Below are 21,664 nucleotides of genomic sequence, written 5' to 3'. Positions count from 1 at the left end.
TTATAGTAAAAATTACCACTTGAGTCCATTATCTTGAGTAATGTTGTGGTTTAGCAGCCTCTATCAAGTCTTAGCAATTTAACTGCTGAATCCATGAAGTCCTTATCCAGAAAAAATTGGATACATGTGAGTAATCCCTTCAACTGCATGTGTACAATTACATATAAGCACTTGCAGAACTGTAGACTTGGCTCCAGCAAGCACAAAGGGAAAGAGGAACAAAATTATAATAGCTACAAATAGCAGACACTCCCGCTGCCCTCAAACATTTAGTAAGAAATTTGTAAGAATGATAAGCTAATCATACAGCCAGATTACTTTATTGGAAAATAGGTCAAGCTATCCGTTCCATCTATGCCACATGAATGCTGTGAAATTTAAGCCTTAAGCGAACTTTTCCCCTTGACTTTATGTAAGTTTCACAGGCACTGAACAGATATGAACACATGCCAACTTCAGTACACAATACTAACCAAAACCTCCATCCATAGATTGTATTTTTCTTTACTGGAACAATTTTAACTGCTGAAGAGTAAGAATTCAGACAGCAGTGGAAAATGTGGACTTTTTTTTTTTGTTTGTTTTGTTTTTTTTTTTTTTTAGGTTTTCCCATTTAAAATCAAGACTGAATTCAACATCCTGTGTTTTGACTGTGACCCCATCTCTGCACTAGCCAGCAGAACCAGGATGAACACATGCTTGCTGCACCTTCAGTGCTGAGCTGCCAAGGGTGAACACCGTTCAGCCTGTGTCAAGAGGGTCTGGGAGAAGTGCACTGACACCAGCCCTTGACTGGGTCTTCCCACTTCCACAGCACAAGTGTGGATGTAAGTAGTTTAAGGCCATCATAGACTTTGGGCAAAATAGTTTAGAATCTCCATCAACATTTCTAAAGAAAAAAATCAATCCTCTGAGCAGACTCACAGCTTCCAAAACCATGTTTTAAGTTTACTTACTTTTTTTTACAAAACCAGCAGGAAGCAGAAACAAATATAAGGATGTATTTGAGACCTCTCTAGCCCTGTCTTAGCTCTCCTGCTTTCCTCCTCCTTGCCCTGACAAAGCTTCAACAGCACTCCAAATACAGAAATATCACCAAAAAAAGACTGTGATGACATGGAGAACAAAAATGGTGAAACATTGTCCATGAGCTGTAGTGGTTGTAACAGCAAGGACTCTTTTTCCTTGGTTTTAGACTGCCTTTTCTGTAAAGGAAAATGAGAAAGACAGATGGATTGACTCCACCAAAATTTAAAAGGAACCTGAAAAGAAATTTTAAAAGAATAAGCAGGAAGTCTAGGAATGTTACTGCAAATTTTCTTGCATAGTGAGAATAGGAGCTGTGAAGAGACTGATGAGTTAACAGAAAGATGAAAGCTTTTGCATTTGGGTATTTAATTTTGGAGGAAAACAATTTCTCTAGGATACGAATTCCTCCACTCAATTTTTTAAAGTGAGATGGAAAAAAAACCACCCCTTTTTTTTTAAAAAAAAACCAACAAACCAAAACCCTAACAAAGCACTGTCCCAGACACTGTCTTTTGACTTTACCTGTATGCCACACATCTTTACAAAGGGTAAAGGAAACTAAACCCTAACTTCACCCCTAGCACAAGATTACAGATGCAATTACAAGCCTTTCACATTTCACACCCATTTGACAGCTATTATCCACAGACATTTAAAACTGAAACTCTTTTTGAAAGCAATGTCAACTCTAACGAGACACATCCCCCTTGGTTTTTTGGGGATTCTATCCAGACAAGAAAACGTTTGTGAATCATTTGGGGAAAAATAAATTGAAAACTAAGCACAATGATCTGTTCTATAAACTCAAGACACTGAAAAGAAAAGCAGAGCTCCCAGAAAACTCAACAGAGCAACCTCAGAATGTCACAACAAAGCCTTACAGAAGGCAGCACCTCTCTACTCACCCAGGTGAAGAAAGATCTTCCTTACCTTGGTATGATCTCCCCAGCAGAAAAGCTAACTAGTAGTCTTACACCTAGCACTGTCTGTTTTGATCTCTTCCTCTCTAGCCAGCAAAGAAAAATGGTATTTCCTCACACATAATCTAGACACAGCTCTAAGTAAGCAGAAGGGAAACCTGAAACGGTCTTGTTGACTCCATTATAGAAATGACACAAAAAAAGAGGTCCTTCCCCTCCCTACCCCCTTCATCTGGTACCATGGACTGAAGCATAAAAACCTTGAAAGCTAAGTCCAGGTTTTCCCTCAAGACAGACTCCTATACTGAAGATGATCAAGAAGTTCAACTGAAAGTCACCCACCTGTAAAGGATGGGGACAGAGGCTCTTCTAGCCACTGATATGAGCAGCCAAGCGGAGGGACTCCAGAGCTGCATCAAGATGTTGGCAGCATATCTGGTCTCAAAGACCAGAAACACTATTAGGGGATTCAGAAACTGCCCTCACATCACCTGCCTGCATAAAGACAGCTATGATGGGCAAAATTGGATGGCCCTAGATTCATAGACATTCAAAGATGCTGATCGACTTCAACTTTTGAGTCACCATCCCTGGAGGTATTAAAAAAGCGAGCAGACAGGGTACTTCAGGACATGGTTTAGTGGGCATGGTTGATGGTTGGACTCAATGATATTGAAGATCTTTTCCAACCTAAATGATTCTATGATTCTATGATTGATTCTGGAGGATCCCCAAGAGATCCCCTCAATAGACAGTGGAGGCTAAGTGAAATGAGAAGCAATCTGTACAACAGTGTGTGGTGGGAAGTTCAGCTGTAGGCCATAGTCTACTAGGCTATTAAAGATGACTATGAAAAGATAATCACATAACACAAGCTTCATATCCAGAGCCTGGCAAGTATTCTTAATTAACGTAGTGAAAAATGACTGAAGAGGAACAGGACCTTTACCAGGCCTGCAGTAAGGAAGGATGCTCAAGTCACTTTGAAGTAAGAAGGCTCCGACTGAAGTGTTTTCATGAAGTACCTGCATACGGTATGGCAGATCTTTGATTAGGATTGAGAAGGATGAGAAAAAACTATTTACCCATGGACCTTTTACAATACAGCCAACAACTCACAAAAAAAGGAGGTATCTTGTTTTCTACCAATAAATGCTCCAATTCACAGAAGCATTTCCTCCATTTTGTGTAGGCTCCTGCACCAATACAGCAACCCCCAGAAAAGCAACAGATCGTCCTGAAGAAACAGGTTCCCAGAATGATGAATGGCTGAGAAGTGATAAAAAATGGTTTGCAAAAGATATCCATCCACTAGGAGCAACATACAATTGCTCTCCAACAAGGCAGGAACTCTTTTTTTTTTTTTTTCTTTTTTTTTTTTTTCTTTTTTTTTTTTTTCCTCCTAGGGTTGTGAAGGAGAAACTTACATAAGGGACAACTCCATGTTGAGAGATCATCAGCTCTACTTTCATATTCAGGTAAAATCAAGATGGTTGTTAACTTCAACATGGTTATATTATCAGGATGCAGGAAGTTTGAAAAAAGTCACATACTGTACAAGTAAGTATACGTCTGCACTGGAATGACAACTTTTAAAGGAGAAAAAAGTTTTATGTAGAAATGAGCTGTGCAGACAATCCTTTCTTCCCCTTCCCTTGAATGTCATTACACAGAAACACAAACAGAACTGTTCTTAATGGAAAAGAAGTAACAATGTCAGAAACTTTTCTTATTCATATTTCACTTAAAAGTTGCACAATTTGTTCGCTATGATTTGTAAATTCTATCTACAACAGCACTAGCAAATGTTACATAAGCACAACATGCCTATTCCAGGCATTCAAAAAACAATCTTTACTTTTTAAGTTGCATGAAAACTTTTAAAACCATCAAATGAGAACTGTTTACGAGACAATAATTAAGGTTTTTTTGTTTTACTTCTTTCAGGAACTGTTTGAATCCAGCATGAAAACAACAACAGCCACAGTCATTACTTGACACTGTGCTTAGCACTATTTCACTATGATTTTTTCTTCCAGTTAGCAACACTACTCCTTCTTAAAAAATACCCAGTGCCAAAGCTGTCAGCTGCAGAGCCAAGAGCATAATTCAGGCTTCTTGACTTCAAGTCAAGAAGTGTTGTTCAGTTTTATCCACTGAAAAGTGTTGTACAAGGGAGCAAACACAGAGATTTCTTCCATTCTGTTGAACAGAAGTCTCACACCAAAAAAGCCCCTGTAACAGGAAAACAGGGGCCAACCTTCTCCCATTGTGGGAGTTGCAGCCAGCTGACCGAGATAGGGGAAAATTCCAGGGTGGCAGAACTTGCATTCATTTCTGCCTCTAGTTGCACTATGACACTCCAAATGCCTTACAGACTGCGAACTAAACTAGAATCTAGTACTATGAACAACTGAGGAGATAAATGGCAACAGCACTGTTCACCAGACTACTGAAAATATTGACAAGCACATCTAGATCTCATATGCATTATAGCCCTGTTACTAACATTCACAGCGTAATGCCCCACATTTTCTAGTGCACAAAAGCTGTTCAAAAAAATACGCCAAAGGAGATGGAAAAAAAGTTGCATACACACAGAAGATCTCTGCTGATCTGGAGCTTTGACAACTTGTGTGCTTTTTAATTCAAAATATATCACTTAATCCAGCTCACAGCATGTCAATGACAAATGATGCTTAAATGTAATGAAGGATATCGCACAATCTGCCCATAATAGCAGTCCCTGCACTAGTGTTCTTCAAATGGTTCACAGTGATGAAATAGCATCCCCAGTTGAAAGAGGTTTTGCAGAAATTTGCCTCAGGACAGGAAAAAACAGATCAAATTAGATGCATGGGATCTGAGATTTACAAATATTTAATTATCCTGCAATTCCAAAAAATAAAGGGAATAACAAGTAACCTGGACACAGAAAAGAAGCCAGTAAAGAATGTGGCATTAGGCATCTTTTTGCTGAATTACTGAGCGAAACACATAATCTCTGAACAGTTTTATTTGTTTCAACTCTGTATTAAAGGAACACCTAAATAAAACCAGGGAGGCTGCATGTATAAACACATACACTAGCCTCTCAGGGGGTGGCGTGGGGTGGGAAATCAACTTTTTCATGGAAATTTTTATCTGTCCATGCCAGTAAGATACTGCCTAGGAAAACTGTGTTTCCTATATTTTTAAAGTCAAATATTTGCCAACTCTGTTGAAGACTTTCAGAAAGCAGGATGAGCACTTTGAAAAGAAGAAAGGGGAGAATCAGGATTTTCTTAAAACATTTTGAGTTCCAAGTCACAGTTCACCTTCGAAATAAAGAATAAAAATCCAAGGTGGTTTTTTCTGTTTATTTGCTTGCTTTCTTCTTCTCAGGCTCATTAAGGTTTCCTTCCCTCTAGAAACGAGCACCTTTGGAAAGTTCACAGAAGACCAACACTCCTTTTCATCTTTGGCAATGCATGTTCCTCTTCCCAAACACACATCTCCCTCACAGGCTGGGTACGGTTTCACAAGACAGGAACTAAACAACAACTTCCTTTTGACCATAACAATTTCCATATTCCTCCTGCTCATTTACATGTAGCCCCTTTACTCACTGGATGCATTCTGCTGTTTGGCACTTCAAAGTAAGCCAAAACAGCTTCCTAAAGCATTCAAAAAGCTGCTGTGAGCTTTAGGTGAGCTGAACTGGCTTGGCAAGGAACACCTGAACAGCAGGAGATGAAACAGAAGGAATGTTAGAACGCTGCGCCTAAGATCACCTCAGCCATCAGATGAAGCTTCACCTTCAAGGATGCACCAGGGTAGGAAAGCTAGATTTTATTAAAGGAAAACTTAAATATATAATCATAGAATCATTTAGGTTGGAAAGATTAAGTCCAACCATTAACCTAACACTGCCAAGTCCACCACTAAACCACATCCCTAAGTGCCGCATCTACATGGTTTTTTTCAGTATCTCCAGGGATGGTTACTCCACCACTTCCCTGGGCAGCCTGTTAAAATGCTTGACAACCCTTTCGGTGAAGACATTTTTCCTAACAGCCAATCTAAACCTCCTTTGAGCCGTTTCCTCTTGTCCTATCGCTTGCTCCTTGGGAGACGAGACCGACACCCACCTCGCTACAACCTCCTTTCAGGTAGTTGTAGAGAGCAATAAGGTCTCCCCTCAGCCTCCTTTTCTCCACACTAAACAACCCCAGTTCTTTCAGCTGCTCCTCACAGGACTTGTTCTCTAGACCCTTCACCAGCTTCATTGCTCTGCTTTGCTCATGCTCCAGTACCTCAGTGTCTTTCTTGCAGTGAGGGGCCCAAAACTGAACAGAGTGCTTCGCCAGCGCGAAGCACAGGGCAATCACTTCCCTAGTCCTGCTGGCCACATTATTTCTGATACAGGCCAGGATACCGTTGGCCTTCTTGGTCACCTGGGCACACTGCTGGCTCATATTCAGCTGGCTGTTGACCAATACCCCCAGGTCCTTTTCCTCCGGTCAGCTTTCCAGACACTCTTCCCCAAGCCTGTAGTACTGCATGGGGTTGTTGTGACCCAAGTGCAGGACCCAACATTTGGCCTTGTTGAACCTCATACAGCTGGCCTCGGCCCACTGATCCAGCCTGTCCAGATCCCTCTGTAGAGCCTTCCTACGTTCCAGCAGATCAACACTCCCTCCCAACTTGGTGTCATCTGCAAACTTACTGAGGGTGCACTTGATCCCCTCATCCAGATCACTGATAAAGATATTAAACAGAACTGTCCCAATATTGAGGCCTGTGGAACACCACTTGTGACTGGCTGGATTTAATTCCATTCACCATAACAGTTTGGGCCTGGCCATCCAGCCAGCAGCTGGGAAATAAAAGCAACACAGAAAAAAACTATTAGTGGAAAATACAGGAAAATGAAAGTTCTTGAGTGGTTTTAAGGGTACTTAAGACTATGAGAAAATATATTCTCTCTTGCTTTTTAATGTATCTTTGATAAAACAACAGATTACTACCCTCATGCATATAGTTTACCCTAGCATATCCTGATAACCATTAACAGGTTGTGTATCTTGTCTGTTTGCCCATATTCTAGAAGAAACTTTTATGAAGGCTTTGCAGGTATTAATGCAATACTAGGATATAATCTGTTATACAAATACATTAATGTATATTAAAAAGACACTTTTATATACATATATACATGCACTAAATATATCTGTCCCTGTAGCACAGATATATAGAAAGCAAGACTGCTTCTTTTTGCCCCTCAAGCTGCTTATTAAGAAGGCATACAAGCAGCAGGAACTGCATTTCCACCTCCTACTGAATTTGCAGGGCACCTCATATTCCAGAGGAAACCCACCAAGTTTTTGACAAATTATTTTTGCACAATGCAGACAATCCATGCAAGCCAGCAAAAACTCAGAACCGAGGTTCAAGCTGTACAACTTACAGCTAACCCAGAGAGACACTAGGTGGTGCAGTGATACCGCAAATGAGGCACACACTGCTTCCCTGCCCCATAAAAAGAGGTTAAATACAGTATTTCTTCCGAGCTTTAGGAATACAACTTCAGGCTATTGCTTTGGCACACAGTATGGTATTACTGCTCTGAAGAACTAGACTCAACATTACATAATATCTTCATTTACTTATTTCTCAAACAGGTTGGCATTTGAGTGGTTTTCATAAATACAATTTGTGCAAGTTAAAAAATTCTCAGAAAGGCCCAACACCTTGTTAGGCCAAACACCTATTTCAAAACTTCCCTTTCAGACTAAAAATGACAAGAAATGTCATGTTAAAACAAGGTGTTATGTGTTTTTTGTTTTGTTTCTTTAATCTCAAGCACATATCCTACCATCAGTCAAACAGACTGGGTTTTTTTGTTTGGGTGTTTTGGTTTTTTAATTCCAGCTTTATTAAGTTTAAGTGCCTTTCCACCACAATTATTTCAAGAATTAATTGCACTGTTTATACAAAGGAAATAAAACTGCTTGGGGAATATGTTTATGTTCTGAAAAGAGAGAAACATCTGGTACTCCAAAGATAAACCATGCATATTACTCATCAACCACACCAAGACACCATGGAAATGGGTAGCTGAAAAATTCTAAACAAAATTTTGAACTAATACTACATGACAGTTACACCTAAAGTTAGAAATGCTACATTTTAGCACTAACAATAAAAAGGAGAATTCTAGTTACATTTTTGGAGTGAAGCTTTTTCTTCCAGGCTACAAGTTTACACTTTCAAGAAGTACCATGGGATCCTTTAAGGTCCTGATTTTGCTGACATGAAGGAATAATTTCTCATTACACCAGAAAAGTCAAGCACCACACACACTGGAATTTTCTAAAATTCATTCACTTGTATTTCATAATACTTGTGATCTCTGCCAGTAAGAACAACAGTTAATCATTTCAATTCAGTACCCAGAAATTACTTAGGATTGCATGGTGCCTCTTCAAAACTATGATGTTTATTGAATAACTATCTTTTTAACCACCTGTTCCCTCTCTAACTATTTTAAGGGGGTAAATACAAGAGCAGCCACCTGAACTGCTTTGATGGTATGCTACCAGGAGCAGGTCCTCATTTACCCCATTATTGGGGGCAAGGAGTGGGGGGGACAGTGAGAAGGGCAAAAACTAGTATTTACCCAGCAGAGTATAACAAATTCAGAACATGAAACCCAACATAAATTTGAAATGCTTCACACGCTATACAAATTAAAAATTTACATGCAAAAGTTCTAAACTTTTCTGGGATGAGGTGGAAGACACCAGCAGAGTAGTTTACACTCATTACAGCTGAATTCTACTGAGCTTAGATGCATACATATGCATCATCAAAACCCAGTACAATATCCCATTACAAACTAAACAAAAGCCTATTCAAGACAGGGATGGAAAAAAAAAAAGAAAGAAAAGAAACTGATTGTATCCAAAACACAGCTGCAAGATACATAGGTCTTACCTACTGAAAACCTAAAACTCATAAAAAACTATAGCTTAGATCTATTTCAGGAGCAAGTTCCCTCCACTATCTTTTGCCCAACAACATTCTGTTATTACCCTGGTGAAATTATGCTGCAATTGTTCCAGTGCTTCCCCCAACAGGAAGCAACCAATTGTTCAAAATTTGTGAGGGAACAGCTTCAACTGAAATATGCAACTGCCACTTTGGAGAAGAAAATAGATCCCATTCACACCCTCCCCCCCCCCCCCCCCCCCCCCCAAAAAAAAAAAAAAAGCAAGCAAAAGTATTTTAAGTTATTTTATTTTTTTAGAAAACAATTTCTGCCTCTTGAGAAATAACAGTCTGGGAAGTAACTTTTTTTCATCAAAGTTTTCTTCCTTTTCACATCTTGTTTCACAGAGGAAAGCCAGAAGCTGTTTTTCCCAGGTATTCTGGGACATGCAGCATGAGTCCAGCAGAGAAGCCTTGGAAACACTAATTTCCTCCCATAGGTGTTGAAGGCGTTCTACAGAAAAGAACAAACCTCACCTCTTGGGGCATGGCATGTGCCCAATCTTGCAATAAAGTAGATTTCTCCACCACCCTTTTTTCAAAAAAACCAGCAAGGCTTCAGGAAATAAAATAAAAACCTGGAAGCCAAGCAATTACAGGTGAAGTTCAAAATTAAACTTGGTAAAAGGCTGACACATCAATTATACTTGTGTATGTAGCATACGTATATACACACTGGAATGTGAAGAGAGTTTATTTGCTGTTTGATTTTCCAGTTTTCCTAGACTTTCACATTGTCACACAGACTAAGGTGCCAATAAGTTTTTTTGTATACATTACAGGAAGGTAACATTACTGAAGGGACAATAGACTTCCAGTTCACCTGATGAACACGAGCTTTAAAGGCTATTTCTGACTTAACTACCCCCATTCACTTTAACTGTAAAACCTAACACTTTTCTTTCCAGTCACACTGTTTCTGTACCTTCTGCTCCTTAAGATATCCATGCAAATGAACTCTCAGAATCAAACTGCTGGAGCAGTTTGTGCATAAACTAAGTTCAAGATGACCACTTTTTGCTTGGCATCATTAAAAACCAAGTTTGTTCTGAGGTACTTGAAGAATCAGGATTTAATGGAGAGGTAAATTAAACTCACTTGGTGTGCATAATCAGTTTCATTATACTAGATAAACTAATAAAAAAAAAGTTTAACTTAACTATGAAAAATAAGTGCAGCCACCATTCCTCAGGTGTCTCATTTCAGAATCAGTTATTCTCTGCAGCCAAAACATAGCTTTTACTCTTGTAGCATCTTAAAATAAAAAATTGAAAGAAAATATCAAAGCACCATATGCATTACATGGTCCACAGCACTGATTACAATCTTACTCCACTTCAGTGATACTCCTTCTACTGCTACTATTTTTGAATGCTTCGGCTTCCTGCACCCATACTCAAATAGCAAACCAAATAGCAGAAGTGACCAACTCTAGGATCAAGCTACTACTGGTGAGAAACTGCCTTTCTGCTATTCTATGGTCCTTAGAGACTCTCTGATTGCATAAACTTTGTTATTCAACAACTACAGCTCCTGAATCTGAGAAAAACAAGCTAGGTACCTGTCTACTGCTTCCTGTAACTGGTTTTTAGAAGGCCAATTCATTGCTGGGATACAATCCAATCAGGTCAGCATTCATATTTAATCATCTAGTCATAATGCAAGACAATTCAAACAATGGTACGATTGTTAGTTTCTGAGCTTAGTCCAAAACCAGACTAGATTTTCTTTCCCTGTTAAGGTTTCTAGTATCCTTTGTTCTAACTCTATTAATAGAAGAATGATATGCTGTATTCCTGGAAGCATTTTACTTTTGTTTCAGCATTCCCGTGGCAGCAAGATTACATACTGTCACATTAGCTTTCTTTTCTTGGCTGATGCAAATAAATCTGAATACAGTTCTGCATAATGTGTAAATTTTAATGGTACATTTGACCACATCTAAGACTAAAACCCCATAAAATTGATGCAATGCAATGCATTTCATAGAACTATCAATGCCATATCACAAACATCAAACAGGTCATTGATACTCAAGGTACATAAATAAAAGCTTAAGATGCATTTAAACATCCATAATGCTAAGAACCTAATTCAGATTTCAGTTAAAAAAAAACAAGTTAAAAATTGACAATTTAAATTATATCAAATCTCTATAAAATTAAGCTGTTTTGAGCTTGAAGTCCTATGCTCAACATAATTCAGATACATGCCACAACAGCTTATTAGCCAATTCTTAACTGTTTTCTACTCACACTAGTCATACCTCTCCGCATTCCTTTCCTTCTACCACCATACTGCTGCCTTCCTGCCTTAAGCAACTCACCTTTCCCCCTCAAGATGTCTCAACAGCCTACTCAGTCATGCCAGAAAGCACTGCTGAAGTTCACCCCTGAACTTTAATGTGTCTTGCACGTATCTAAAATGAAAGCAAAATCTGTTGCAAAAGGGAGTTCAGTAATTTTTCTGTTATCCATACAGTGGTATGCCTGGATGCAAATGCACTTGAAGGGATTGCACTTGAAGGGTTTAATTCCCTGCATCTTATATTGAGACTCCCCACAGTACATTGGGAAGAGGAGCAAACAAACAAACAAACAAAAATCACCAAGCCCCTCCCAACATCTCAACTACCCTGAGATAGTGGATTAAGCCAGCTGCACCTGCTTCAGTAAGACACATTCAGAATCCCTTTGCTTACAAAGTTTCCTCCTCAGGGCCTCCAAATGAGTATAATTGCTTTTTCAAACAATAAAACTAAGCATAAATGCTCCCCACAGCTCTGAATTTTTCGCAGACAGCATCACCAGCAACCTATCATCCACTAAAAAGTTGTACTACACCGAAACTCACCATGTACCTGATGACACTGATAAAACACTTTGAGGTAAGAAAACAACAGAAGGGCAGATAAAAGCAGTGAAATGCAAGTATTTTCCATTCCTTCTCAATCCTTTTGCAAGGTTGGATGTGAAGCTGAAGTATACCATGCAGTTAGGTACTGGCACATGACTTTGCTAACATCCGAACATGTTGTTATAAAGACCATTTCAAACACTCCTGTGGTGGGTTGACCCTGGTAGGATGCCAGGTGCCCACCAAAGCCACTCTATCATTCCCCCCTGCAGCTGGACGTTGGAGAAAAAATATAACAAAAGGCTCATAAGTAGAGATAAGGACAGGGAGACATCACTCACTAATTACCATCACAGGCAAACCAGACTCAACTTGGGGAAAATTAACTCAATTCATTACTAATCGAGTAGAGTAATAAGAAATAAAACCAAATCTCAGAACACCTTGCCTCCACCTCTCCCTTCTTCCCGGGCACAGCTTCACTCCCAATTTTCTCTACCTCCTCCCCTCCAGCTGCACAGGGGGAGGGGGAATGGGGGTTGCAGTCAGTTCATCACACGTTGTCTCTTCTGCTTCATCCTCTTCAGGGACAGGACTCATCACACTCTTCCCCTGCTCCAGCATGGGGTCCCTCCCATGGGAGACAGCCTTCCACAAAGTTCTCCAGCGTGAGTCCTTTCCACGGGCTGCAGTTCTTCACAAACTGCTCCAAGCATGGGTCCTTTCCATGGGGTGCAGTCCTTCAGGCACAGACTGCTCAAGTGTGGGTCCTCTGTGAGGTCACAAGTCCTGCCAGAAAACCTCCTCCAGTGTGGGCTCCTTTCTCCACGGGTCCACAGGTCCTGCCAGGAGCCTGCTCCAGCACAGGCTTCCCATGGGGTCACAGCCTCCTTCAGGCATCCACCTGCTCTGGCGTGGGGTCTTCCACAGGCTGCAGGTGGATATCTGCTCCACCATGGACCTCCATGGGCTGCAGGGGGACAGCCTGCCTCACCATGGTCTTCACCATGGGCTGCAGAGGAATCTCTGATCCAGCACCTGCAGCACCTCCTTCCCCTCCTTCTTCACTGACCTTGGTGTCTGCAGGGCTGTTTCTCTCACATATTCTCACTTCTGTCTCCATCTGCAGTTTCTGTGTCACAGCAACTTTTTTTTCCCTTCTTAAATATGTTATCGCAGAGGCGCTATGACCATCGCTGATTGCCTTGGCCAGCAGCGGGTCCGACCTGGAGCTGGCTGGCATTGGCTCTGTCGGACATAGGGGAAGCTTCTAGCAGCTTCTCACAGAAGCCATCCCTGTACCAGCTCCGCCCCCCCAACAAAACCTTGCCACACAAACCCAATACAATTTATGTAGAAATTATTCCTACCAATAGTGTTAATGACAGCAGTCAACCAATAACCAATAAATCAACACAAAGGGTAGAGGGGTAAAGTCAGCTGCCCCTTCTCTTTAGTATCAAGATAGTAACTTTCACTCGGCTGATGCATTTCCAAAGCACTAATCCAAGTTTATCTGCAGTCATTCTTGCTTCACTTGAAAGGATGCCAGCAGAACAATTTGTAACTAGAACCCTTGATGCAATCTTTCTACCAAGTCAACACTTCACATGCATGTAACACCAATGTAAGGAACTTCAGGCTTTGCTCCAGCCATTAAATGAAACCAAACTGACACATCCCTATGAAATAGTGCCATTTCCACTGAACTGCAAACTGAAGTACACAAAGAATAAGCTGACCAGAACAAGATCAGCGAGTGACAGAACAAATTTTATTCCTCCTTTTGCAACTATTAGCCACTTGCATAAAACACATGAGGCTTTGAAAAGAACTGGGAAAGAAAAACAAGAGAATCCTTTTGCATATGTGGCTAAAAGGAAATTAAACATCTCAGAATCATTAAGGCTTAGAAATGCTTCCATTAAGTTACCACCCAGAGCAAAGCTCACTTTGGTAGCAACTGCAACTTCATTCTCAACTGAGATTTAGAATATAAAGCTTTCTTCTTGTGGTCTGACCCACATAAAAGAGCATTATACACTTCAAGGACCTTCTGATGCACAACGCAGAAGCAAACCATGACAAAGTGTTCTGCTTTTTTCCCATTTGAAAGAAGAAGTTATGTACCTGCCTATAGACAAATAAGCCTTACAAGAAGGTAAGAAAAATTTAATCCCTTTTCAAATCACAGTGATCCAAGAGTTTCAGTCCATCTTTATTACTGCAGAAGACATTAGGAACATATCTACTGGCTTCTACAAGGTAAAGCAGGAAAAGAAAGCTTAGAAAAGAATGGAAAACAAAGCCAAATTATTACAACGGGCAGAGAAGTTAAGGGCTGAAATTTAATGGTTTAACACCATAACAATGTTAAAATTAAGAAGGCATCATAATAACCTGTCAAACAAAAAGCCACACAGAAAAATGGCTAAATATACTCAAGGCATCCCCATATGTCAGACTAGATTATAAGTATTTCACATACATCGAAGGGACAGCAGAGACTGATGTACCAACAGTACTCTGGTACAGGGCCTTTCACATTTTACCAATAGCTTGACAAGTGTGTTGAGGCACATGACTGAAGATCTCCCCACCTTCCCGCCACCTTAACCTATCCTTAAACCTTTTAGGTGCACTGGGCACTGGGCACAAATAGCTACAGAAGCATAATTGGGAACCGAGTGCATAGCAGTTATTGGAAATGCCTGTAGGCTTTCAGTTGCAATCAACACTATGTCTTTAAAAGTCTGACCTCAGGGTTTTTGCAACCTGACCTACTGTAACACAACATACAGAGCTAAAGCACTACAAGTATTTGTCAACTATCAGCAACTGAAAGGGAGTTCCTGCCAAACTACTGGGTTGGGAACAACACCCCTACTTTGGCACTAAACTGCAAGACTTTCAGGAAACTTTAAGTGCTAGAAAATAAGAATTTACAGACAAACTGTAACCATTATGTAGTCCACAGACAAAACAATGCAAGTGCAATTCTACAAAGAAACAGGAGTTCTGATGGCTTCATCTAAGGAGGATACACACATGCTACCTGTCAGCTATGCTACTGTCACTTCAATTGCTTTAAAAATGCATCAAATTAACTCTGTGAACAGAATAGCCAAAACCATAAACTATTTTTTATTTCTGGAATAAAAATTACTTAGGAAAGCAAAGTAATAAAAAATGTAAATTGTTTTTCATCCTGTTCTGCAACTCTTCAAGGAGTTTCTGAAACACTGACTGGACAGAAGAATCCTTAGCCCTGGCCTCTAGAAAAAAAACACACTATCCAGCAAATTTTTGCAGTGCTGGAACACAGAAAGAAGAGCAGTCAGTGCCAAGCACTGATCCTGGCAGCAAGCTGCTCAGTTCAATCAAAGGCCAACAATTTGCCTCTCACAGCTTTGTTTGTGGAGCCTGGAATGACAGTCTAGCTGGACATCCTGCAATCACTCCAAAAAGCTCACACTAACAATCATAAGGGGTGAGAATCCAAAATGCTTTCCCGTCACAGAACAGGCATGCATGTGCAAGAGAAAGATATGGCAGGCTGAGTACATAAATTATAAGTAACAAATAATGGATAGGTGTATCATTTCTTGTAGCTGTATAAGGAAGTCGTCAGATCACAGCTGTTTTTTGCAAGATTTTTTCTTTTTTGATATCGTGGCTTTTTAACAAGCTTCATTTATCCAAAATTCACTTGTGAAACACTAATGCAGTAGTCTTAATCAGATCTAGACACTCCAACAGCAGAATATGTAAAAATATACTGCTCTCTGATTACTTAATAGGGCACAACACAAGGCACAAACACTCAGAAAGTTGCTGACAATGATCTGCCTGCTTAGTTAACTGCTACCACTGTAGGCCTTGAAGGAGCATTTTCACCTTTACTGCATTTTTAAGTAACTGGATAGAGATGCCTGGAGAGTTCATGACGGCATCTCTCCTGCTGTTTAGTAAGTTAGATAATGTTTTATTCTTACATAGCATCAAGAATAATTGCACGTATATATTAGTTACACTGTACACTCCAGCTAAGATGCATTCAGAAACACAATTCTGCCTTAAGGCTGGTATATACAGCACATGTCTGTCTTGCCAGCACGGATCACGCAAAATTGTTGGTGAGTTCTTCATTTTGATGATAAGGAATATATTCCAAATACGGTTTTAAAATACAAAGTGATTTTAAGTTCATTTGCAATTTTAACACAGACATGAATTACACTACAGTATTTGGCTCAAAAACCACATACAGTTCAGGTAATTCAAAGAAGAGATTCCTGCAGCACCAATGACACCAGCTTCCTAAGAAAATACTACAACTTACCACCTTGTGTTACACAAAGGAGTAAAAAAATGTTTCCAGTGTCAATTGAATCCTTATTTGTCTTATAGTTCTAATAATCATGAGCTATGTAAAACACAATTCCTAGTATAGTCATAAACTTTATATTGTTTGCATAGTTTCATTAAGAAAAATAAAGAGGAAACTAGAAATTGTAGCTGTAGTATCTCTCCAGATTATTTTTCTGTCTTTTTCCACAAAATAAGGAGCAAACTGTTGTCTTGACAAAAGAAACAGAACTGTGTCCTCATTAATAAATGTAATATAAGGAATATAACGAATGCAGGAGCCACACTGACAATCTTTCACTACTGAAGTTCAGTATGCATAAGAAACATAAGCTTTCTCAGACTCAAACAACACGCAGGAGGAAAATCAGCCAAAGCTCCCTTTTTGCTGACAGAGAAACTGCCACCGAATTCATAGCCAACACAGCCTACTCCCATACTGCATGGACTCACAGCTGTGAAACAAAAAGAAGCTGCATCTAACCCATTTAATTCCTATTTCTTTACATGAAAGGCAGACTCTAGAAGTGTGTGAAAAAATTCATACTCTCAGTAGAGACCCAACAACCCACACTTTTCATTAAGCCAACAGAAATTTTGTCATTAACTTCAAAAGGGCAAGAATTCCACCAATATTGATAAAAGCAGGTCCAAAAAATGTTGCTATTTGAGACAAAAGGGAAGAGACTGACAGCATGGTCTACCAGTACAACAGTTGCTGAAATATACTGCAAGGTTTCTTACATCAGGAACCATTCCATACTCACTATGATTTTGTTTAAATGAAGTATTTAAGCAATAGCCTCGTAAAGTGTACATCTAAAGAGTACATCTGTAAAGACAAGCCCTGTAACTACTACAGCTCACATCGGCAGAGTCACGCTTTCCATCCATCTCAGGTCAACACATTTAACCCTCATCCCCGAGAGACCCCTGCAGGGCAAGTCATGAACACACTGTCATGGATATTTACGTTTCTCTCACCAGAACCATCAGTAAATGATTACACCTACTTACTAAATGTACTGCAACAACAGAAGTGTAAAATACAATGGGATGAGTCAAAGAGCTTGCAAGATGGATTCAGAAGACATGAAGCAGACAAGTACAGGAGATGAAGGTAACAGAAAAAGAAGGCTGGAGCAAGAATAGGCCATTACCCAGATCAACCGCACAACCTCTGCAATTTTTTGAAACAAACAAACAAAACCCCAAAAAACAAAACTAAAAACCCAACCAAAAACCAACAATCAAAAAACCCCAAACCAAACAAGCAAGCAAACAAAAACCAACCAACCAAAAAAACCCCACCAAACCCCAAAACACACACTCAGAAAATAACCACGTGAAAGAAAGCATCAACTGGTAGTTCACTGATGGCCAGTAAATAGCCGTAACATGCAATATGGGATATTGGCTAACACACAGAGGCTCCGTACACAAAAAGGATACTTACAGTACTAATTATTCTGCAGGTCACAAACCAAACTATGAGGCATAACTAAGTTCTGTTTACGGCTTCTATCCACATTTTGGCGGGGGTGGGGGAGGTGACCCCAGGTAAATTCAGTTTCCTGCAGGCTGGTGCACACACCACACTGCCTCTCCGGTCCTGACAGATGCTGCTTGCTACTCCTGGGTGCTTCGTAGCTATACTGATTACTGCAGTTCAGCAACAGGTGAAGGAAAACACGTTTTCCCATAAAAACTGAACAGTCTTTCAAAAGAAACCCCCAAAAGCAGGGGCCAGGGAGCGGGAGAAGAGGATTTTATTTTTCAAACTTGGGAGTTTGTTTCTCCGCAGAAACAGGGCTATTTTCGGTTAAAACACTGACCTGCATCCTGAGCGCGACCAGTGCTTAAAATACAAAATTATGTTTTGTCTTCCACCGTCCCAGACGCAAGGAACAGGCCGGCGCTACAGAGAGGCACCGAGGGCTGAACGCCCCTCTGCTCCTGAAGCTTCCCCGCCCCGAACCGGCGGTTTCCACCCTCCTTCGGCCCCAGCTGTGCCACTGGCCAGCCCGCGGCGGTGGGGAAGACCGGAGCAAGCCCGAAGCCCGCACTAACCGGGTCCTCCCCCTCATGCCAGCGGCTCCTCCGCCTGAAGGGCGGGTGGTCCCGGCCTGGCTCGGAGGCGCCGCCGCAGCTACAGGCGGCGGGTCTGAAACGCACGTCGACACCTGTAAGTCGGCGCTGCACGCACGCACCCGCTTCTCGCGCGCCGCCACACACACGCGCCCGCCGCCCACCTCACAGCCCCAGCCCCGCGAGCCCCTCCTCTGCCCCCTGCCCGCCACGGCGGGGTCCCGGCCGGGGGACACCACCCACGGCCGGGGCAGGGGGGTGCCGGCGGGCGAGCCCTGCGGGAGGAGGAGCGCGGTGGGCGACGGGGAGGCTACTGACCTGCTCCGCCCCCCCTGCGGGTTCCCGTGGTTCGCTCCCGGCGGAGCCCTGCGTCGCTCCCATAGTAACATCGCCGGCCCGGCCGGCCGCCCGCGGCCCCGGGCGCTAGCGGTCAAATCCGCCAGCCTCGGGCATGCAGAATTCTCCCCCGCCTCGACCCTGCTGCCCGGGAAGGGCCGGAGGAAAGCGGTCAGGCCGCCGGCCGGCGGGAGCGGCGCGGGCGAGGGGCCGCGGCGGAGGCCCGAGCGGCGCGGCGGCGGGGGCGGCCGGGGCCCGCCGGGGACAAAGCCGGCACTGAGGAGCCCGCCACAGAGCGACTTTGTACTGCCGGGGCCCGGCCGCCCCCCGCCGCCAGCCAATCAAGCCTGCAAACGCCCCGGGGAGGCGAAGAAACATTTTCATTCTCCCTGGGAAGAAAAGAATTGTTATTCTCCATTTACAAAAATATTTCTTGTATTCTTGCCCTTGGCAGCGGCCAGTAGCTGACGCCTGCCACAGCGCAAACGGGAGAGATGAGCCCTGTGGGCCGAGCCCGGGCAGCGTTTCCGACGTGAGGCTTTCGGACAGTATCCACGGCCCTGTTTTGTCACACCAGTCGTTTCTACCTTTTCTGTTTGTGTGTTTTCAGGAGGACGCGGATTTCAAAGCCCCCCCCACGCCCGATGGCTTCCCCAAGTCCGCAGCCTCGGTTGGGTTTCCTTCCCACCACCTAGCAGCCCTTCCACATCAGCCTCAAAGTCAACACTACTGCTGTTAGTTCAGAGGCTGAATTGCTTGGTTTTGAGGCTGTAATTACAGATTTTAAAAGAGCATGTTCCTGAGGTGAAAGTATTCTCAAGAGCTTGCAGAAATGACTGGTCACTAAGAGCACTAAGTAAAAGACTGGCAGAAGTTCAACCACACTTGCATTCAGAAATAAAGATTTCTTTCCCAGTGCTACTGTCTTCCTGGAGTTATATTATTTTGGGTCGATGAGTCAATACTTGAATCAACTCTTGGAAGGAAGAAATCAAGAATGAGGACACACTGTAAGGTAAGAGCTTTCTTAAGCCAACGCTTTAAAAAAAGAATGCAAACAGCATGTTACTTAGCGTGGCCTACCCTCAGATTTGGAGCCAAAAAGGCAGAAAATGCCAGAGCATTCATCTGGTCCCTCCTCTCAGTTTTACAAGTGAGTGAAAACATTCAACTTTTATTGCAACAGTAGCAGTCCAGTCAAAGTCAAGACCTCTTGGAAAATTAAGCGGGGGGGGGGGGGGGGAGGCTCCGCCCACACATGGCATTCTGTGATAGCATCTGGCATCAAGAGTTGCTCCAGGAGACACAGCAGGGCAAGGCAAAACAGCGACCACTCTCTGCACCACTCAGCACTTCTGCGCATCTTGGCAATCTAGAGACAACTTTCCAAAGAGCTAGCACTAGCTGGCAATATCAGCACAGGATGTTACGCCATGGCATCAGCAGAGAAAGCCACTGTCCAATACTTACCTCCTTGAAATGAAAAGCCACAATGAAAACAAAAAGCTGGTTTTCAGTTTGATAGGATATGGTAGGATTTTGCTGCAGATGACTACATAGTTTTAGATGAAAGATCAGGTTTTGGTTTTAGCTGGATAGCAGTATACTTTTTCAAAGAGTGCAGTTGTCAGATGTTAAGGTGGGGCAGGGAAAGGAGAAGCCACTAGATCCCTGTGACTGCAGTCTCTTAACACACGTACCAAGTTCGTGGCGGCACGAAGCAGAGCACCAGCCTCCTGCAGCTGCCTCCCTCCACACAGGCTCTGGCAGAAGATGAAGAGCTAGGATTCAGTTCCCCCACTAGATGCAGCCTGTTGGGGAGTACAGGTAGTGCCAGTCAGAGCAAAGTAAGGGTCTGCCTATCCTGTCCAAGGAGGATTACTTCTTGTTCCAGACAAAAGCTGTGGCTTGGCCTAAAGCCTCCTTTTGGCATGTTCTGAGACTTTATGAAAGCCATGCAGTGTTACCACTAATAGTGGTGTTATCAGGCTATACTTCCCTGAGCTGTAGGGCAGCAACCAAGGTTAACACACTTCACTAGCCTGAGGTCAGTGCAACACAGACGCGGGAACTGACCAGTTATGCAAGCAAAATAGGGTGGTTTTCAACCCCTTACCACAAATCATCACCTGGGAAGGGCCTATCAGTTTGTCTCTGTTCAGTTTCCTGCAGTAACAGATGGGAAACAATCCATGTGGGCTTATCAAAATGTTTCTCATGTTTGTCCGCAAAATCTCCCACTTGTAAGAGTACAGGAGGACACATATCTTTTCCTGCTTTCTTCTTTCTTTTCTCAAACCAAACAGCTACTCTGCCACAATGGGCAGATAAATCATCCCATACCAGCCTGCAAATGTGAGCAGTAATTGACCTCTAGCACTCATGCTCACACAAGAGCTTGGCGAAGTGCCCAGATGCCCATACCGATGGCATGGATTGATGTAACTATCAACGTAAACACAATTTACAAGTTACTTATTCTGCAATTCAACCACAGAGAACAGACTTTCAGGCCTTCCTGGGTACTTTCTGCCCTTTGACAGAGCTATACTCCCAAGACAGATAAGCAGGTAGGCCTTATGAGGGGAGGATGATGCCACCTAGACCAAAAATGGATGGATACAGAACAGCAGTGTAACCAGTGACAAGAGCTGCAGGAACTCCTCCAGCACCACAAGTTCCTGCCTCCTGTGGCAGGAAAAGGGAGAGCAGATAGAGCACCCAATTCACCAAACAGCTATTCCATGGGAGCATCACCAGTCTCTTCCCTTGTAAGCCAAAGGAAAACAAAACCCCAAACCACAGCTCGAAGAAGCACATCTTTAAGTGTATAATTAGATACAACTTCTCCTCCTGACTCAGCTTCTCTTAAACACCACAAGACTCTGCACTGCGGATCATGAATCCGCAGGATAGCTACAAACTAGCCAAAACTGACCTGGGACAGCAGCGCAAGCAGAAGATGGGCAGGAGACCCAGCAAAATGGTCTGTTCTGCCTATGCAGGTCTCTATGCACTTGAGTGTTTGGAGGCAT

The 21,664-nt window shown here is 42.4% G+C and overlaps 1 protein-coding gene across 4 annotated transcripts in view; it reads right to left on the bottom strand.

Moving 5' to 3' along the window:
- Nucleotides 1-21,664, bottom strand: part of TJP2 (tight junction protein 2) — a 68,588-nt gene that overhangs the window by 29,336 nt on the left and 17,588 nt on the right. Inside the window, exon 1 of one of the 4 annotated variants that reach the window (XM_049794760.1) lies at nt 20,330-20,348. The exons of 2 other annotated variants lie outside the window; for them this stretch is intronic. Coding sequence is in view for 1 of the 2 variants with exons in the window: in XM_049794759.1 (XP_049650716.1) it covers nt 18,612-18,674 (63 nt within the window). In the remaining variant the exon portion in view is untranslated. Of the gene's footprint in view, nt 1-18,611; nt 18,859-20,329; nt 20,349-21,664 lie in introns of those variants that run through there. One more of the 4 variants, XM_049794759.1, reaches the window with a different exon arrangement.

This window comes from Accipiter gentilis, chromosome Z (assembly GCF_929443795.1).
Source record: "Accipiter gentilis chromosome Z, bAccGen1.1, whole genome shotgun sequence".
Classification (NCBI taxonomy): domain Eukaryota; kingdom Metazoa; phylum Chordata; class Aves; order Accipitriformes; family Accipitridae; genus Astur; species Astur gentilis.
The sequence above is the reverse complement of the archived record's forward strand: the minus strand, read 5'-3'. Positions and strand labels throughout refer to the sequence as shown.